This window comes from Podarcis liolepis (assembly GCF_965112155.1).
Source record: "Podarcis liolepis genome assembly, chromosome: Z".
In the NCBI taxonomy this organism is placed as follows: domain Eukaryota; kingdom Metazoa; phylum Chordata; class Lepidosauria; order Squamata; family Lacertidae; genus Podarcis; species Podarcis liolepis.
Window position 1 is genome coordinate 49,193,628 of NC_139570.1, and position 21,586 is coordinate 49,215,213.

The 21,586-nt window shown below is 48.1% G+C and overlaps 1 protein-coding gene across 1 annotated transcript in view; it reads right to left on the reverse strand.

Annotated features, from left to right (window-relative positions):
• The window catches only part of TTLL11 (tubulin tyrosine ligase like 11), a 68,244-nt gene that overhangs the window by 38,258 nt on the left and 8,400 nt on the right, over positions 1 to 21,586 (reverse strand). Inside the window, exons 2-3 of the mRNA XM_083485923.1 lie at positions 10,373 to 10,469; positions 8,208 to 8,341 (exon numbers count right to left, since the gene is read on the reverse strand). Of these exons, the coding sequence (XP_083342049.1) occupies positions 8,208 to 8,341; positions 10,373 to 10,469 (231 nt within the window). The remainder of the gene's footprint in view (positions 1 to 8,207; positions 8,342 to 10,372; positions 10,470 to 21,586) is intronic.

Consider the following 21,586-nt stretch of genomic DNA (forward strand, 5'->3'; position numbering starts at 1 on the left):
CACATAGGAGAAACCTTGCATGGGCAGCAGCTGCTGCTCAGCTTGGGGGAACGCCGCCTCACAGCTGATAGGCTTCTGCGGCATGCCCAGACCCCACGTGGTTCCAAGGTGCCGCAGACCAGTTGGATGGCTCCCTGCAACAGTGCGCCACCTCACAGCTGACCAAAAAGCCAATTTTTGTAAGGGCATGAGTATAAGCTGCACTTTAACTTTTCATGGTCGGAATTGGGGGGGGGGAGTGCGGCTTATATTTGGGCCAATACAGTAGATTTTGCAGAAGCCAAAATCATGTATATTCAAAACACATAGGGCTCAGTGGTGGAAGGGCTTGCCAAAGTCTTTTTTTCCTGGATTCCTGATCCCTTTTCTTTTTTTGTTTGAAATTTTTATTTATGATTTTCAGGTTTATAAAGGTAAAGGGACCCCTGACCATTACGTCCAGCCATCAGTGCTCATCTCGCTTTATTGGCCGAGGGAGCCGGCGTACAGCTTCCGGGTCATGTGGCCAGCAGGACTAATCCGCTTCTGGCAAACCAGAGCAGCGCACGGAAACGCTGTTTACCTCCCCGCCGGAGCTGTACCTATTTATCTACTTGCACTTTGACGTGCTTTTGAACTGCTAGGTTGGCAGGAGCAGGGACCGAACAATGGGGATTCGAACCACCGACCTTCTAGGCTCCGTGGTTTAACCCACAGCGCCACCCGCATACATTCTTTCAGGTTTATACATTTCACTAATTTCACAATCATTTTAACATTTCAAAACTTCTTTCCCCCTCTTTCTGCAGGTCCTCAAATTTATTTTTAGTATCGTCTGCATATCAAAATTAACTTAATTAGTTCATTTATTCATCTACTTTAAATATATACTCTTATGAAACTGCCGGTTATTACAATAATCCTGCCAACATTCTTATTTGCTTACAGTTTATTTGTAAATATTCAATAAATCATTTCTCTTGTTTTATATATAAAAAAGTCTGTTATTTTGATTTCTTATTTTTCTGGTTTCGCCATTTCTGCATATTCCATGTTTTTATAGCCATTCTTCTTTTGCTGGGACTTTTGCTTCTTTAAATTTTGGGGTGCGTAGGATTCTTGCCGCTATAGTAGCATACATGAATAAGTTTCTATAGTAAGGTTACTAGGCGTCCCCATTTCCTGGGGACAGTCCCCAGATTTACAAATCAGTCCCCTGGCAAAATCCATCTATTTAGTAGGAAGTTGAAAAGTGTAGGCGGATTCATTGAAAAAAATCTGGAAACCTTATTCTACATAGTTTAGGTAGTTCTGTCCCTATAATTCCCAAAGGGGGGGGGAATAGATTCCTGACCCCTTTCTGACCCGCATTTATTTATTTATTTGTATTATTGCACTTGCGTAAAGCTGAACATGCACAAGTTAAATGTAATAAAATAAATACAGTCATACCTCAGGTTAAATGTGCTTCAGTTTGAGCATTTTCAAGTTACACTCCGCAGCGACCCGGAAGTAACGGAGTGCGTTACTTCCTGGTTTCGCCGCTCACTCATGCGCAGACGCTCAAAATGACGTCACATGCATGCGCGGAAGCGGGAAAATGTGACCTGCGCACGTGCAGTCGTGTCTTACGTTCTACTCAGGATGCGAACGGGGCTCCGGAACAGATCCCGTTCACATCCAAAGGTACCACTGTAAGTAAGTAAGTAAGTAAGTAAGTAAGTAAATAAATAAATAAATTTTTACCCTGCCCTCCCTGGCTAAAACTGGGCTCAGAGCGGCTAACATCAAATGTATAACACATTAACATAAAATCAGTCAATCAATTAAAATACATCCTAAAATCAGATCAGGATCAGAATACATAATGTGCATAAATTGCAGGCTTGCTCAGTCTGTCTCTGTGTGTGTGTTGTATTAAAATCATACAGATAATTACAATAAAAATAGCATGGCACCAGCCTTTTGGGGCTTGTGCAGTGTTAAGGGGGGGTAGTACCTTTGGTGGGGAACACGTCATGTTCCTTCTGGGCCATTTGTCCCTCTTCGGTCCCCACCCTGCTCTCAGCTCTCACCTGTGGCTCCTAGAAGCTGTGACAGCGGACACACCCCAGGAATGGCTTCAACTGGCCGGCTAATCCAGGTGAGAGCAGCCAAGGGGCAGATGGAGCTTGTCAACCTGGGAAGGTAGCCCATCTAGGAGACAGAAAACTCTGATCCTAAACCTCTGCTGCCTTGTGGGCTCACGAGTAAAGCCTACACAAATCCAGAATAGAGTCCCTAAGATGGTTGGATGGCGTCTTGTACGCCTCCTTCCAGCAACTCCTGCAGCCAAGCTGGTGCCAAACATCTTGTTCTGCTTTCCTTTGGACCACATCAGCAAGGCCAAGGGGGTGGCCTTGTCGTATGGACAGCCCAGCCTGGACCTACACACACACACTGCCCAGCCCTACTGCCCGGGGAGGGCAACACAGAGGTTTGTCTTCACCCCCAGAGGGGCACTCCATTGTTTCTCAAAACAGACAGATGCCAACAAACAGCCCTTTCACTGAAAGCATTCAGCCCCCTAAAGCCTGTTAGAACAAGGAGGACAGCAAGTAGGGAGCCAGTCTGGTTTCTCTAGGGAGGGAGTCCCAAAGTCTGGGAGCAGCCACCACTGGGAAGGCCCCCTCCTTTGTTCCCATAAAAAATGCCTGTGACCTGTAGCTCCCAAACCTTTCTCAGGCCCCCACCCACTTGGTTCCAGGAACTCGTCCCTAGGGCCTGCTGCCCTACTCTTTAGAAAGCATTATTCTGAATAGCAGTTTGCACGACCCACTAGGGAAGATAATAACACTATAAAATTCAAACAATCAATTGCACTTTTATTCAAAATCCAATTAAAACTATCAGGTTTGATTAAGTCAATGAAACTGATGAACTGGGTCCAGTGATACCAGCTTTGTTGCTTAGTCTTGCGTACCACCTTTAGAAACTTATTTCACTGTTCAGTAAATTCTGAATGCAACAGATGGGTTTTGATGAAGTGATACCGTTTTCCCAATGTCTGGTTTAAAGTCACTTAGCAGGAGTCTTAAATCGCCCTCTGCCACCCCCTTGCCTCTTAGCACGCACACACGCGCTCACACACACACGTACGTGCAGGTAATCCCACTGCCTCCCAGGAGGCAAACTCCCACCTTGGGAACCACTGAGTGTATATGCTTCAGCCTCTCCCACCTCGTCCCCATTTTACCCTCACAACCACCGTGTGGGGTAGGTCATTGTGACGTTAACATACGAGAGTGCTGGAGGTGAAATAGTTAAACAGGTTACCCAATCAGAACCCAGGGGGGTGGAATCAGAGGGACTATAAAAGCAGCTCTGGGAGGAGTTTGTTGGGAGTTGGGTGGTTGGTTGGAGCGGGAGTGAATTGGGATAGAGTCTGTGGGCAGGTTGAGTTGGTGTAGCAAAATAAGCTGAGTCAGGAACAGTTAGGAGCTAGGAAGACAAGTAAATATCTGAGAGGTGGTTTAGTGAGCGAGAGCAGGTAGCGGAAGTTATAGGTCTGGATAGGCACCCCATGAATGTCATTGACCGATACCGTTTATGAAACCACAAGCTTGTTAAACTGCAATAAATACACAGAAGTTTATGTTCCAATTCAACCCTGACTGGACTCAGTATTGTACCAGGTAGGGCCTGGGTGGTGGCAGCGAGAAATCAAGTGGTGGCGCAGGGATCAATAGACAGTGAAACGTCCGGGGACCCTGTGTGATCGCCACAGTCATGCAGAGAGACAGTGACATGCCCCAGGTGACCTTCAAGGCAGAGAGCATGGCTTTAAACCCAGGTGTCTCCCAAACCAAGTCAGATGCTCTTATCCACTGCATCGCACTGCAACTCATGGGATGCTGGCAACTGTAGGGAGCAGCATTTGCTGCCGTTCTTAGAATACTGGGTGCAACTACACACTTCTGCAACGATATCCAGGGGTGTGGAACCTGAGGCTACTTCAGCAGTCACAGGGAACATTCCCTAAAGGCACATGAGAACCAGCTTGCATCCAAGGTGTCACTGTGAGTATATAAAGCCCTTCACTTTGGACCAGTTCACCCACGGGACGGCCTTGCCTGCTTGACCGCTTCAACCGAGGGAATGGGCCCTGCCACATAATGCCCACAGCACGTCTGTAAAAACTTGATCATTTGGTGTGGCAGCACGGACACTTTGGAACTCCCTGCCTGTATTCTTTTTGGTGCCTGCTTGAAGGCATTCTTATTTAGACGAGCGCAACCCACATTTTAGACAGTCCTGATGAGTCTTAACGGGGGCGCGGGTGGCGCTGTGGATAAAACCTCAGCGCCTAGGGCTTGCCGATCGCATGGTCGGCGGTTCGAATCCCCGCGGCGGGGTGAGCTCCCGTCTTTCGGTCCCAGCTCCTACCCACTAGCAGTTCGAAAACACCCCTACAGTGCAAGTAGATAAATAGGTACCGCTTTCTAGCGGGAAGGTAAACGGCGTTTCCGTGTGCTGCGCTGGTGCCGGCTCGCCAGAAGCAGCTTCGTCACGCTGGCCACGTGACCCGGAAGTGTCTCCGGACAGCGCTGGCCCCCGGCCTCTAGAGTGAGATGGGCGCACAACCCTAGAGTCGGACACGACTGGCCCGTACGGGCAGGGGTACCTTTACCTTTACCTTATGAGTCTTAACCTGCTTGAATCTATTCTACTGCCATCTAAACTTTCTGTATGTTTTAAATTATGGTTGTAAATATTTTAGTAATAATTGCACTGCTTTATCTTTTTTTGTAAGGGACGCGGGTGGCGCTGTGATCTAAACCACTGAGCCTAGCGCTTGCCGATTAGAAGGTCAGCGGTTCCAATCCCCACGACAGGGTGAGCTCCCATTGCTCGGTCCCTGCTCCTGCCCACCTAGCAGTTCAAAAGCACGCCAAAGTGCAAGTAGATCAATAGGTACCGCTCCAGCGGGAAGGTAAACGGTGTTTCCATGCGCTGCTCTGGTTCCCCAGAAGCGGCTTAGTCATGCTGGCCACACAACTTGGAAAAACTGTCTGTGGACAAACGTCGGCCTGTAAAGCGAGATGAGCGCCGCAACCCCAGAGTTGTCTGCAACTGGACTTACGGTAACTGTCAGGGGTCCTTTACCTGTACCTTTTAATCTTTTTTGTAAACAACAACTTTTTTCTACAATCGAGTGGTCTGTAAATTTTATGAAATAAATAAAATAAAGTAAGAAGAGCCTGCCAGATAAGGCCAAGGACCCATCTACGCCCACTGTGGGAAGCCCAGAAGCAGGACCTGAGGGCAGAGCCCTCTCCCTTCCTGAGGTTCCCAGCAATGGGCATTCAGAACCACGGCTGCTTCTTGCGGGCAGAGCATAGCCATTGTGGCTGGTAGTCATCAATAGCCGCCTCCTCCATGAATGTGCCCACTCCTCTTTTAAAGCCACAGGTGCCTCCTGTGGGACCAAATGCCATAATAGTTTAACTCTCTGTGTGTGAAGGAGTTTCTTTCTTCTGCCCCGAATATCCCAACATTCAACTTCACTGGCAATAGATGAGTTCTAGCGTTACGAGAGGAGAGGAAAACCTTCTTCAATTATTTTACTTTTAAAAGACAACTGAAGGCGGCCCTGTTTAGGGAACTTTTTAATGCCTGACGCTGTATTGTTTTTAATATTCGGTTGGAAGCCGCCCAGAGTCGCTGGGGAAACCCAGCCTGTATAAATAATAAATTATTATTACAGTCACACCTCAGGTTAAAATTGCTTCAGGTTGAGCAATTTCGGGTTGCGCTCCACGGCGAACGCGTTACTTCCGGGTTTCGCTGCTCGCACAGATGCTAAAAATGACGTCACGCGCATGCGCAGAAGCGGCGAATAGTGACGTGAGCACGAGCAGACGCAGGTTGCGTTCGCTTCAGGATGCAAAGAGGGCTACGGAACGGATCCCGTTTGCATCCAGAGGTACCACTCTATATTATTATTATTATTATTATTATTATTGTTATTATTATTATTATTATTACTATTATTATTATTATTATTATTATTATTATTATTATTATTATTATTTCTGTCCGCTTTGTCCACCCCACGCATGGAAACTACTCTCACGTCGCCTCTCATTAACAGTTTCTACAAACTAAGAAGCCCCCAAAACTGCAAACTTTCTTCACAGGGGACCCCACCCCACCCCACCCCTTCTCCCCATGATATTTGAGAAAGTGGTGCTAACTGGGGGGTGGGGGCCTCTTGGGAATCACCCAGAATCATTATTTTATTAAGGGGAGGGGTGGGAAGTGGGGCGGCACCATCAAACTACCAGCAAAGGATAGTTCCCAGGATATCCCACACCAGGAAGCTTCCAGGCAGTTTCATTACACTGCCTCCGCATTAGTATATAAAGAAGGGGGGGGGAGGAATGTGGCATAAAATGTCATGTTTGGTAACAAAGAAGTACTTTCCCCTCAAACACAGACGGGGGACCATATGCGGCAGTGTTTTATCAGCCATCTGCCTATTTTTCCCCCCAGAAAGGCAAATCAAAGCCTCTACCAAGCAGGTGTGAGGGGGGTGGGGAGGATATTGTAGAACAGGAGTCAGCAAGCTTTCTCAGCAGGGGGCCGGTCCGCTGTCTCTCAGACCTTGTGGGGGGCCAGACTATATTTTGGAGGGGGGGAGAATAAATGAATTCCTACGCCCCACAAATAACCCAGAGATGCATTTTAAATAAAAGTACACATTCTACTCATGTAAAAGCACATTGATTCCCAGACCGTCCGTGGGCTGGATTTAATAATAATAATAATAATAATAATTATTTATACCCCGCCCTCCCTGGCCAGAGCTGGGCTCAAGGCTGCTAACATCAGTAAAATTTAATGGGGGGGGGCAGACAACAACCAAACAATTTAAAATACAGGTTAAAATGCAATTTAAAATGCAGCCTCATTTTAAAAGTAGCCCATGGATCAAAACTGTAAGGCAGGGGGGACGGGACATAAGGGTCAGACTGAGTCCAAACCAAAGGCCAGGTGGAACAGCTCTGTCTTGAAGGCCCTGCGGAAAGATATCAAGTCCCGCAGGGTCCTAGTCTCTTGTGACAGAGCATTCCACCAGATCGGGGCCACAGCCGAAAAGGCCCTGGCTCTGGTTGAGGCCAGCCTAACCTCCCTGTGGCCCGGGATCTCCAAGATGTTTTTGTTTGAAGACAATAAGGTCCTCCGTGGGGCATACCAGGAGAGGCGGTCCCGTAGGCACGAGGGTCCTAGGCTACATAGGGTTTTAAAGGTCAAAACCAGCACCTTAAACCTGACCCTGTACTCCACCGGGAGCCAGTGCAGTTGGTAAAGCACTGGATGAATGTGATCCCGCAGCAAGGACCCCGTAAGGAGCCTCGCCATGGCATTCTGCACTTGCTGGAGTTTTTGAGTCAGCTTCAAGGGCAGCCCCGCAAAGAGCGTGTTACAATAATGAAGCCTGGAGGTAACCGTCGCGTGGATCACAGTGGCCAGATCAGGGCGAGAAAGGTAAGAAGGCGATTTAGAAGGCAATTGGGCCAGATCCAGCCCACGTGGCCTTAGGTTGCCTACCCATGTTGTGGAGGCAGTGGTGCTTAGATGGGGACTACATCAGTTGGAAAGGCAAGTAAGAGGTTCCCTCCACAATACATTCTGGTTCAGGTGCAGCTGGACAAAGGGCCAGGAGAAGGTGGTACCAGAGCCATCCTTTCCAAGCTCTGAGCCCAGAAAAAAGGGGTCACAGCCACACAATAAATTTAAAGCACCACTTCAATGCACATGGCTTCACCCCGGGGACTGTAGCTGACTAAGGGCGCTGGGAACTGTGGTTCTATGAGAAACAAACCATGGCTGCCAAAATTCTTGGGGGGGGGGGGAGTCAAAGAACGTACACAGTGCTTGATCATAAAATAAAATCTCAGGCTGGCTGGCACAGAAAAGGATAAAACAAGAAAATTGTCAATAAAAATAATTAACAGCAATGATTTAAAACACTTTAAAGAATTAAAATCAGTGATAAACTAAAAACAATAACATCAGCATTCCAAATATCTAGGCAAGCTGGAAAAAAAGGAAGTTTTTAGCAGGCGAACAATGAAGTACAACACCTGCCTGGTATCAAAAGGCAGAGAGTTCCAAACTGGGCAGTGCCATGCTAAAATACCAACTTCTTTCAAATTTCAAAGACCTTAGCGAGGACAGCCCACCTCTGAAAGAAAAATGGGGAACTCCTCTGGCAAGATCCAGGAGCGTGGGTAGAAGTCATACTCCGCGGGGAAGAGTTCCTGCATCATCCGCATGGCAAGGCTCAAGGGGATCTTCCGGACCGTTTCGGTCATGCCTGAGGAAGAAGGTCAGCTGTGAGCAGGGCCTCAACAACGGGTAAGTCTAGGACAAGGGTGCTCCTCCAAAAGCGCTCCCTGCAGCCAGCATGCCCAGTGGTCAGGCATGAGGGCCGTCGCAGCACACAAGCCTCTGGAGGGCCACAGACTTATTTATTCTAGTTAGCCCCATTGTTTTAGGAAAGTGGTTTTGTTTCTTGAGCACTTTCCTCCTTCTATCTGTACCTGTGTTTTTAATTATGGTTCTCATTCTAGCTGTCTTGTGGCTGGACCTCTCCCGTCTTTGGCCAGAGGCTGACACTGCCCAATACTATCCTGTTTTGTTGCTGCTTGCTTACCCCACGAAGGAGGAAAGCAGGGACCGAACACCTATCCTGCCACAGAGCTTTCTTTCATACGTGAGAAGAGGCAGCCAAGTTGGCTGATCGTTGGAGCTAGTAGAGAAAACCAAACTTCAGAGTTTCATTAAGTTTGGCATTGGGGGGAGCTGCCTTCCTGCCAACTCTATTCCAAGGGAGCAAAGCCTGACAGCTCTTTGCAGAACGCAATAAACAGAAAGAGCTGTGAGCTGTGATGAATCAATATCTTGGGCGCTTAGCTCTTACTTAACCGGATTCAGGTAGAGATTAAAGGAGAAGTAAGGGAGCTTTAAGAAGTTTGATAGACCTAATATTAGGAAAAGGTTGACTAAAACTCCCCTCTTCTCTTTAAAAATAATCTATTGGGGGGGACACCTGTCTGAGCTTTCCTTCTGAGACTGGAAGTGTTGCAGTTCACTTCAGTGGCGATGGTCATTGTTTTGTTCTGTTCTGTTCTTGCTTTTACTACATGTTTTGTGTTTCTGTCTCAAGGCGGTGTACGTGGTTTTCCCCCTTTCTCATTTAATCCTCACAACAACCTTGTGAGTTAGGTTGGGCTGAGAGAGGCAGTGACTGGCCCCTCCAAGGCCACACCAGGTGAGCTTCACAGCCAAGTGGGGATTTGAACCCTGATCTGTCCCAGGTCCGACTCTGGCACTTTAACCAATACACCAAAACTGGCTAGGAAATCACACAAACACCCCCTCCCCAATGTCTGACACCCTGAGGGGCACCAGCAGCCAGGGGAGACCAGTGTGGGCCACTTCCGGCATGAGAGCCAACTCAGGCCTACCACAGCATTTTGGGCAATGAGTGAAAATTTTACCGTTGACCAACCAGCAGGCTAGCCTCTGCACCCATGCTCCCCTCCCTATGCTCCACCTTATCCCAGCAAGCAAGAGAAATTGCTCAGGGACACATTCTCATTCAGATCAGGATCCGTGCAGATTAGGGTCCGTGGCAGGGGCAGCCAGGGGAAAAGGGGGTACAGCCTGGGGAGGAATCCCAGGCCTGAGGTTCTGCACCCCTGGACAAGAGGCGGTAAATGCCACCCATGTGCCAGGAGCTAAATCGTGCATGAAAAGGACAAGTTTTCGCAGGCTGGTATTCAGTGTTGGTTTTATACATGGCCAGGAATCTGGCAGAACAGTTCCAATTACAGTCATACCTCGGGCTACAGACGCTTCAGGTTGCGTTTTTTCGGGTTGTGGACCGCCCAAACCCGGAAGTACTGGAATGGGTTACTTCCAGGTTTCGGCGGTCGCGCATGCGCAGAAGCGCTAAATCGTGCTTTGCGCATAAGCGCCAAATTACAACCCATGTGTGCGCAGAAGCGCTGCTGTGGGTTGCAGATGCTGCAGGTTGTGAACGTGCATCCCGCATGGATCACGTTCACAACCCGAGCATCCGCTGTACACATAAAACGGTTTGGTCTTTTTAAGGGAGAAGAGGGTCTATTGAAGAAGCGTTAGGTGAATGGAGGAAAAACGAAGTGTGGATCTAATTAACGGAGTTGGTTTTGGTCCTAGGAGCTCCATCTCTCATGAGACAACCTTCAGGTACCTGAAGAGGGCTTGTCTGTCTGCGAAGACAGAAAACACCACAAAGGGCTCCCCCTCTTCCCTTGTACAACTGCTTCTTTTAAATGAGTGACGCAAATAAATCTATTACCTGGAAATTTGTTGACTTGGCCCGAGTAGATGGCATTATCGTGAAACGAGACACCGTGCCAGTAGATGTCACAGGGAATGCGGCGGCCAAAAGGAAACTGCAGCAAAGTAGAAGAGGAAGAGATAAGGTACATACAACTTTGAAGCGAATGCTATGCATAAATTAGAAACAATTTAGGTATGCAATTCTATTGCCTACGTTTACATGGGAGGAAGCCCCATTGGACACAGGATTTACTTCTGAGCAGACAGTTACCAGGACTGGTGGGCACATCACCCCTTCTCTGTGATCCGGGAGACGCTTTCATCCTCCGACTCCTGCGCCTGTTTCCTCAAAAGGAAACAACACTGTGCTCAGTTCTCATGGAACAGGGGCGCAGGGTGGAAGATATGCACATTTGCCCAATTTACAGGTTTCGGAATCCAGCTTTTCTCCTTGCAGGGTTGAAATTTGGTGCATTGGCGGTCATTTATTTATTTTTTAATCATGGGCTGGAGGAAACCTGCAGTAACTGTGTTGACGAGCGCATGGAAAGCCAACGTGGTCACTGGACCACACAGCTCTGATCCTCCCTGACTGTTGGCCATGTTGGCTTGGGGAGGGGTGGCTGGGGCTAGAATCCAACAACACATTGGCTGTTCCTGGGCAGATTTTGCAAACCTGGTGCAATCCAAAACACCTGGAAGGGACCCATATGGAGAAGGCTGTACTAGGGAGGCCCACATTCAAAAACCCTGCCGCCGCCCCAGCCATAAGCTCACCAAGTGATGTTGGGCCAACCCCACAGGGCCGTTGTGAGGACACAGAACATAAGAAGAACCCTGCTGGATGAGGCCAATGGCCCATGTAGTCCAGCATCCTGTCCGCACAGTGGCAAACCAGAGCTTCACTGGATGCCCCCCAAATTCTGATATGCATATCCAATGAAGCGGAGTGCTTGAAGATGGAATAAAGGTAAAGGGACCCCTGACCATTAGGTCCAGTCATGGCCGACTCTGGGGTTGTGGTGCTCATCTCGCTTTACTGGCCGAGGGAGCCAGCATACAGCTTCTGGGCCAGCATGACTAAGCAGCTTCTGGCGAACCATAGCAGCGCACGGAACGCCGTTTACCTTCCCGCCGGAGCGGTACCTATTTATCTACTTGCACTGTGTGCTTTTGAACTGCTAGGTAGGCAGGAGCAGGGACCGAGCAACGGGAGCTCACCCCTGTCGTGGGGATTCAAACCGCCGACCTTCCGATCGGCAAGTCCTAGGCTCTGTGGTTTAACCCACAGCGCCACCCGCGTCCCTTGAAGATGGAATAGACCAAAATAAATTATTGCAGAAAGACATGCACAGAAACATACAATTTAAGGAACAAAAGTTAACCGCTCACCATCAGAGCAATGGCATTTCAGCTTCTCTGCTCTATTACAGAAACACCCGAGAACCCCAACCAGGTTTTAGAGGAGGAAACCCAACCCCTTGTTGCCCCGGTTCGCTGGCTTGGCAATCAATGAATCAATCTTTATTACGGTCCAGAGACCCAACAAATCATTACAAAGTAATACACAATTCATACAGCCTACCTCCAGGTTAAACAAGCATTTTGTTTAGAATATAGGGATCATTTGTTCTTGCAACTACCGGTAAAAACTTTGCCACTGCTAATGTTCTAGCCTTTGTCTGGTCTTCCAGTAGGAACCTGACATAGTGAGCCTCTGAATTTCCTGGGAAAGGTACCAGCAAGGGGAATATCAGTTCAGCCCTGGCCTGCTCATATTTGGCCCAATGCAACAAAATATTTTTTATGGAATCAATATCTTGAGTACACGAGCAAAGTCTGTCCTGATAGGGAACTCCTCTCAGCCTGCCATCCAACACTGCAGAAGGAAAGACATTTAGTCTGGCTTTGGTGAAAAGCCTTCGCTAGTTTGGTACTGTCAGGTTTTTAATGTAAGATGTTAACTTAAAGACATACCCATATTGTACTCCTACTGCCAGCGGACTACAGACTGCGTGTGATCAAGATCGCAAGTCACTGTGTGCATTATCCCATAATCTTTGCTTTAACATCTTTTGGGCGCCTTAGTAACCCAGGTAATACAGTTGGGAGGGAGACAGACCAATGGAGGTGGCTTTTTTAGCCATGGTTTTCTGCCATTTGCTGACAAATTCCTCATTGGTCAGGTGTTGGTACAAACCCTTCCCTAGATCAAACACTGAAATCCTGAGCCAATGTTTTAGGCCAGCCCACCACGCTTTAGTTGAATTTGAGCATTCACCAACTTCTAACAGAAGTACGGAGTTGGGGACGCAGTTGGGTACCTGCAGCAGAGATCGTAGAAATTTTGCCTGACAGCCATCTCACCGGTGCAGCTACTTAATCCTGGGGGACCGTTAAGCTGATGCAAGCTTGCTGCCCTCCAGTTCACCCCCTCCCACCTGCTTCAAATCATGTGTCCACCCCCCCCCCCGGGACAAACAAGCCTGTGCCCCCAAGACTGACTGGAACACTCAGAGGTGTATTGCAACAGACGCCAGACTTATGATGCAACGGTTTCCCCAGGGTGAATGCAGAGGCCATTTCCAGGCCTCCTCTGAGGAGGCAGCAGCACAGAGCACCTTCATTCCCACTGCCACCCCTTTTTGCAAAAAAACATGTTCACCACTGGAGCAACAACATTTTAAAACACCCCCTGGCTGTTTACGGTTAACCCAGCCCCCTTACTATGGAAGTTTTGTGGGCAAAGGTGGGAGGTTGCAGGGAGGGGAGGATCTCCAGATTATTTCCAAGAATGCCTTTTTAAAAAGCCTTAGTTCTGAAGGCAACTTGCTTTGGGAAAGGAGGGGGGGGTGTCTGAAATTAATTAGCACGCTAATTGGGGAAATTCTTTCTTCCTCTGCTGCTTAATGGAGCAAGTATGACACCCACAACAGTCAACAAGAGAGGAAGGAGGACCTCTGGTTTGTTTCGTTATTTACTCAGGAAGAGGAAAGGTTGGGGAGAGTGAGGCAAAAAATGTGTAATTCTCAGGAAAACAACCAAGGGATGGAATCCCACCTTTTCTGTGCCCAGAAAGTCATCTAAGAGCCAAACTTCACATTATGCCTATACAGATGAGCTTACCCCCCCCCCAAAAAGGGGGGGAGATTTGAAAGAGGAACCTTTTTCCACCTGTGGTGACACTGCCCACAGGTATTCAGATTTTGGACAGCGGTTTGTCAAGAAGTGACCAAAATACGCAAAACAAGCTATTTCAACTTCACCACAGCTTTGATTCCTAAACATATGGACCAATCGACTGAAAGGTTTCAGCTCCTGGGAACTTTCGACAGGGATGCTAGCAGCTTGCAGAACCTCAGTTGCCCCCAAATGGAAAACTTTACAGGACTTGTGACTTTTGCTTTGAAATAAAAACCAAAACCTCATAAATTATGTTTGTGGGTTCTTGAAAAATTCTGTGCTCTGAAAGTTCTCTGTGAAGAGAGGTGGATTGTTAAAACCATGCTGGGAACTTTATCTCTGAGAGTGGATGGGGGGGAGGGGGAAGAGTTTCACTCTTAATTTTAATTTGTCTGTTCCACACCCTTCTTTGCCCTCAGGTCCCACCATTAAAACACGGGTTTAAAACAAGAGTTGCGTCTTCAGCATCCTTTGAAGGCCGCACAATGAAGGAGCCAAGCGCAACTCTGTGGTCTTGACTTAGGGGCCACCGCAGAGTAGGCCCTCTCCTGGGTAATAAATAAAATCATGTGTTTATGATGTATGGAGGGGTGGTTTGGGGCTCCAGGGTGAGCAGTTCAAAAGTCTATATAAGGGCCTGTGCGCATGGTCAGGGTCCTCCTCCTTCTCCTGCGGGTGAGGGGAGCACCCTGTTGCAACAGCTTTAATAAATTTCAGGCTTACTAGCTGCTTTGCTTCTCAATCTTCTCTGGTTGGCCTCTGTTATTTTCTCCTACCAATAGGGAACCTATGTAAGGACTCTATATGGGCTCTTGGATACCCCATAAGGGAGCAGTTTTTGTTTACAACAGCTTTCTCCAAAACACTTTTCCACTCAAAACAAAAATCTAAAGGCAAAAAAGAACCTTGGCTAAAGGTATACAAAAGACACCTTTTTGGTGGGGGAGCAGGGTGGGAAAACCTGCGTGACTTCATTATAGTGCAAATAAATTTTAGAGTGTATGAGTTTGTTCACAAGCCAAAGGCTAAAGAAAGCCCTAAACTGGTGGGCTAAGGCTGCCAGGAAGCCACAATTTCTTCCCTGAACCCATAACGAGAGCATGTTATTGGTTAATTGTCCAGGGCTGAAGGAAAGGCACTCTGCACATGCCAGGAGGTAGGCTTCTCTGTTTTAATTCATTTTTTGCAAGGCTCAAAGCAATGACAATCACCCTGGTAGACGTATAACAAAATTAAAAAGAAAAGCAGCAAGATTCAAGAAAACTAGCTGAAAAAACACTAAAGAGAAAGAGTTTCTGCAGCTACATCTGAACCCCAAGGAAAGGGCTATGTTTTCATACTTCTGACAAAAGGTTGCAGAGCTTCAGGGGCAGCTGACAAAGAGACCCTGCTTCCAGGTGCTTTTGTTCTGGTGTGTAGCAACCGCCAGCTGAATTTGCCGTTGCACTGTGCCAGCATTCTGGGAAAAGGCACAGGAATAAGGTTTTCTTCCAGCTCCTGCTCAAAGGCTGCCTTTGCAGAGGGAAAATGTTAAGTGGTTGTCCAGGACCCTCAACAATTGTCAAATGTTCTGGGGGAAAGGAGGTGGAGGAGGTTGGGAGCCCCTGCAGGAGCCCCCAACAACCCCCACAAACACACGTATGCATAAAACAGAGCTCACCAGCAGGTTGGTGAAGACTATCATAAAGGAAGAGAGCCAGTTGTTAGTCGGACAACTGGGGGACCTGAGTTTGAATCCCCCACTTGGCTATGAAGCTGACTGGGTGTGGCCTTGAGCCGAAGAAGGGTGTTATGGGGATTAAATGAAGGGGGGGGGACACCATATATGCCACCTTGAGTTCCTTGAGTGAAAAGGTAGGACAGAAATACAATACAGTCACACCTTGGGTTAAATGTGCTTCAGGTTGAGCGTTTTCAGGTTACGCTCCGCAGCAACCAGGAAGTGACAGAGCACATTACTTCCGGGTTTTGCCACTCACGCATGCGCAGACGCTCAAAATGACGCCACGCGCATGCGGGGAAGTGGCGAATCGCAACCCGCGCACGCACAGACACGGGTTGCGTTCGCTTCAGGATGCGAGCGGGGCTCCGGAACGGATCCAGAGGTACCACTGTCAATAAACAAGGAAGATAAAGCTAGCTCCTTCGCAAGCAGCTTTTGGTTACTGCCACTTTTGCTCTCAGATACTTCTTTTTTGCTTTTCTTTTCTTTTTGCAAGCCCTGGTTGCAGCGCGGCCCGATTCTCCACCGCACCTGTACAGCCCGTAAGCTAAAGCAGCACATTTCACGCATGGGTCCCTGGGGGGGAAAGGGTGTCGTGGAGGTGAGAGCGAAAGGCAAAAACACGTGAAACAGATCTCCTGTTTTCCAGAGAAGGTGAGGAACAAACAGGAACGGAAGGCAGAGGGGGAGGGGGGGACAGCCAGCCGTACACCAGGAAATCAGGGAGTTATGGGACCTGACTGTTTGCATAGCTGCCGCAGCTGTGTTGGTGAAACAATGCCGCTGTAACCATGGCAACAGCAACCCAGAAAGGAAGCCCAGCCGTCAGCTGTTCCGCCTGTCTTCCAAGACCCCCGCCCTGAGCTCTTCGAAATGCCTCACAGGGCCCCACCCACTTGCCTGTTTACCTACCCTCACCCCCCCAAAAAATAATTATATGCCACTTTTTTATCCAAGGAGTTCAAGGTGATCTATATGGCCTTCCCTGCTCCTCATTTTATCTCACAGCAACTCTGGCAGGTTGGTTAGGCTGAGAGAGGCCCAAGGTCACACACCCCATGAGGTTCGTGCCGAGTACAGATTTGAACCCTGGTCTCTCCCACATCCTCTGCCACTTCCACCTCGCCCCTCCCTGCCACCTTACGACCAGAGAGCCATTCACAGAACCCACCTCCTCTTCACCTCCCCTCCCTTCCCCCTTAAAGCTTTTGCACAAGACCCCAACCAGGTGAAACTCTCAGCCCAAGCAGAATGGGACCACAAGCAGCCATGCTCAGCCGCTGTGGCCTTGGCAAAACAAAACCCAGACAGGTCCCTGCCCCAAGGAGCCTTCAGTTACTATCACCATTCTCGCTGCCACCACTGTGGTATATTGCAACTGGTATGCAGCTTTTCAAAACCAAAAAGCAGAAGAGACAACATTGCAGATGTGTGGAATCACTTCTTAAGAACACAGGAAGGGTCCCTGGCCCGTCTAGTCCAGCAGAGTCATCAGCTGACGCCTATGAGCTGCAGCCAGAATGGTCAGCGGTCAAGGCTATTTGGAACTCTTGTCCAAAGCATATGGAGAGCACCCGGTTGGGGAAAATGGATGCAGACAAACATGCACATCCCTAACCAACCTAAAAATGGTGTCCAGGCCCAAGCAGGATGTTGCAAAATTGCAATTTTTGATAGCCTTGGCTCCAGACCAGGACAAAGTCTGCCTTGCATCTCATAAGAAAGTCAAGGGCTCCCCCTTCAGGCCAAAAAACTCAGCATCATTAAATCCCCACGCTCCCTGCTCCAGATACAACAGAACAGGACCCTAATGGGCAAAGCATTTTCTGCTTTCTGGGCTAATTATGCTAATTCCTTGATATTATGCAAATAACATGGCAGATGAAGGTGTCATCTTGTTCCAAAAGGGATTTGTTCAGCAGACTTTTCAGAAGTGTTATCCGTTCTGATTAACACCGGCATACATAATTCCCGGTGAGATTTCTGTTTCCACCTCTGCAAATGACTTCAGCAAGTCAGTATGCAAACACACCGATCTCGTTAGCACAAAATCCAATTTTAACTGACCTTGTTCTTACTGCTATGTCTCCCCACCGACACTCACTGTAAAGTTGCAAGAATGGCTTCTGGCATTTTTTAGGAAGCATATAAAAAAGAATCTTGCTGGCCAAATATTAATATCAGAAACTGAAGGGAAATGTTTGGTGAAAACAGCATCCCAAAACCTGATCCCACCCTTACCCCACAAATTCCACAGCAGTACGTGAATAATACTACTTGTAGAGCATCCATTTACAACAAGTTCGAGCTGAGCTGAGGATCAGGACCACTTCAAGTTGTCAGAACAGGATTTGTGTGGAGAGGAATACATGGCTTTTCTATAAAAGTGGGGCAGGGGCTTTTCCTGAAATGATAGATAGATAGATAGATAGATAGATAGATAGATAGATAGACAGACAGACAGACAGACAGACTGCTGCCCCAAAGGAGGTGAAAGTATTCTGTCTGTAATTTTGTTTTGGGGTTTTTAAAAAAATGCAAATTTGAGTCTGTTCATGTTAAAGTCTATACCTTCTCTGAGGAATTCAGTACAGTGGACACTCAGGTTGCGAACATGATCCGTGCAGGAGGCATGTTCGCAACCCACAGCATTTGCAACCTGCAGCGCCGCATCTGCGCATGTGCGGGTTGCGATTCGCCGCTTCTGCCAATGTGCAAAGAGCGATTTAGCGCTTCTGCACATGGATGACCACTGAAACCTGGAAGAAACTCGTTCTGGTACTTCAGCGGGTCCGTAACCCAAAAAAACGCAACGTGAAGAGTCTGTAACCCGAGGTATGACTGTATTAGGCGCCAGAATTCTTTTAACCCCCAAGCAGCAATGGCAATCGACTAGAGGCACCTTAAAACTGCCACAAAGACTTTGTCCCTGCAACAATAGTGAATTGCCGCAAGGCAATAATTTCCTAGGGGCTCCTCTTATGATTTTGTTTAAAAATAATTGGCTTTTCAATGCACAAACAGAGCCTCTTGGGCTTGCAGATCAGAAGGTCGGCGGTTCGAATCCCTGCGACGGGGTGAGCTCCCATTGCTCGGTCCCAGCTCCTGCCAACCTAGCAGTTCAAAAGCACGTCAAAGTGCAAGTAGATAAATAGGTACCGCTCCGGTGGGAAGGTATACGACGTTTCTGTGTGCTGCTCTGGTTCGCCAGAAGTGGCTTAGACATGCTGGCCACATGACCCGGAAGCTGTACGCCGGCTCCCTCGGCCAATAAAGCGAGATGAGTGACGCAACCCCAGAGTCGTCCGCGACTGGACCTAATGGTCAAGGGTCCCTTTACCTGTATGCATTAGACAGTGTTTTGGATCTGCCCTGAATGAAGAATGACTGAGTTCAGTTATCCAGAAGTGGTACTGGCACTGATGGTGGGACTGAACAGATGAAGGATAAGTCTACCAGCAGCTACTACTCACAAAGCCTCTCTGTTGGAGATGGAGGGCATCTGGAAGCAGGGGCGGGGGGGTGCCTGCTGTTGTGCTCATGCCCTGTTTGTGGAATTCCCAGTGGGCGACCTAGTTGGCCTCTCCCAGAACAGGATGCTGGAGGGGCCAAATGGGTCACTGGCCTCATCCATCCCGCAGGGCCCGTAAGACAGAGCTATTCCACCTGGCTTTCAATTGGAACTTATTTCCCTTCTCTTCCCTCCCCCTCCCCTTTTTATGAAGATTACCTGCTCTGGGATCCCACAGCTAATTCTCCCCTGGCCTCCTCGCTGGCCCAAACAGGACTAATTTAGCCAGCTAGCCCTGGTGATCATCTAATGTTTACTGGATGGATTTTCCCCCTAAATTGACTTTTGAATTCTGAATTTATTGTTATTCACGTTTTTATGCTGTTTTTGGTTGCATCAATTCAGTGTTTTAAATTTGTTGTTAGCTGCCCTGAGCCTGGTTTTCTAAACCGGGAAGGGCGGGGTATAAATAAAAATTTATTTATTATTTCTTTATCCAGCAGCATTTGTCGTATGTTCTAAAATTCTGAAGAGGGTAGGAGATTATAGCCTCAGACAAAAAGAAGCTTTTACCAGGGTTCTCACCCTATTAATGAAATTTTAGTAGGTTATGTTAAATTAATCCTCATAAATGACTGAAAACAGTAATTCTGAAGAAAAAGGTACGCTTCCCTCATTTTTAGATGGTTCATGATTTTACAAAAGGTGTTGCCTCCTGTGTGTGTGAACTCGTGAAAGAGAGACAGAGAGAGGTCCTGTTGCTCCTAATAGAACTTTCATGGCAACTGGTAGCTATTGCTCAAAGGATCGTAGAATTGTAGAGTTGGAAGGGACCCAGGGGTCATCTAGCCCAACCCCCTCCAACCACAGATAAAGAAACCCTGGCAGATGGCTGTCCAAACTCATGATGTGTTCCAGCAGATATTTTGACACCCCTGTGCCCCCTTCACACTGAGATTTCACCGCTCCCATATCCAAGAATCTGCTGATGTTCTCTGCTGATTCTCCAGAGAGGAGGGGTGGTTTCTGCTCTCTACTTATTCCGCTCCAGCCTCACATCAAAGGAGAGAGAGACTGAGTGTTAGAGAGAGATCGTGTGTATAGATAAGGTTGCTGCTAAGAGCAGCTGCAGACTCAGTGCAGTTCAGCATTTTTCGTTTAGACCTCATTTAGCTCTGTATATAGTTGTGTATTATAGTTGTAGATAGAATAAAGAAGATATTCTACAGAGCTGCTCTCCGAGTCGTTTATGCTCTGCTATACTCTGCTATGCAACGACTTGTGGAAGTGAATCCGGTGCTCACAACTCTAAGCTGTGAGTCCACAGCACTTTGACCTGTTCCTGTGCAGAAGGTGGTCTCTGGAAGTGCTACCCAGCTCGCCTGGCCCAGTCGGGGCTGAAGTGAATGAGTCCAGTCCATGGCACTGGCTCAAGGGCGATGCTGACACACACACACACACACACACACACACCATGCAACCTCACTGTGGCATTTTAATGTTTGTACAACACCTAGCACTCAGCAGCAATCATCATCACCACCACCATCATATTGAATTTCTACAGCACTGGGCATGTGGCAACAATTATAAAAAAGAAAAAGGAGTATTTCCACATTTGTAAAACACCAAGCTCTCACCAAGCCCCCAGCCAGCACGGCCAATGGTCAGGGATGACACGAACCTGAAGGACCATGTGGTGTAGTGGTTAGAGCAATGGACTAGGGCATGGGAGACCAGAGTTCAAATCCACACTCAGCCATGAACCAGCTGGGTGACCTTGGGCCAGTCTTCCTTCCCCCCCCCCCTCTCTCTCCTACTAAACCTCCCTCACAGGATTATGGTTGTGGGAATAAAATGATGAGGGGGAGAACCCATGTACATTACCATGAGCTCCTGGGAGGAAAAGGTAAACGCAATAACTAAATTGACTTGATATCTTTCCACAGGGCCTGCAAGACAGAGCTGTTCCGCCTGGCCTTTGGTTTGGACTCAGTCTGACCCTTATGTTTCCCTCCCCTTATGGTCTTGATCTATGGGCTACTATTAAAATGAGGCTGCATTTGAAATTGCATTTTAACCTGTATTTTAAATTGCTTTTTTCTATTATGTTTTTACTGTAATTTTACTAGTGTTAGCTGCCCTGAGCCCAGCTCTGGCCGGGGAGGGTGGGTGGGGTAATAATAATAATAATAATAATAATAATAATAATAATAATAATAATAATAATAATAATAAAATTGTAGTCCAGCAGAAGTTGGATGACTACCTGCCAGGGGATTTCTTAGCCGTGATGCCTGCACTGCTGGGGTTGGGCTAGATGATCCCTGGGGTGCCTTCCACCTCTGCCCTTTCCTTCTCCCTTCTGCTTCCCTCTAAAGCAGAGACAGGGAACGAGGGGCCTTCCAGATCCTGTTGGACTCCAAGTCCCATCATCCCCAGCCAACGCTGCCAACCGTGGGGGATGATGGGAGTTGGAGTCCCGTGACTTCTGGGGCCGGGTGCTGCTGAGACCCTGGCTGCTCAGAGGCCTTTATCCCACCGATTGCCAGCTGCTGGGGGGCAGGAGAGGGTGAAGGCCGTTGCCTCCTCCATGTCCTGCCAGGGGGGCCCCCAGCGTGGCCCCTGGGAGAAACTCTAATGCAGCTGGTCTCTTCTCACGATCGTGGCACCGTCTGGGCAAGACAATGTGAGAAAAGAGAGTGCAAGATATTTCCCTCTGGTGCAGAAATGCTGCAGGTCCAAAGCGCTCAAGAAACAAAACAAAACCACTTTCCTAAAACAACGGGGCCAAGCTAACTAGAATAAATAAG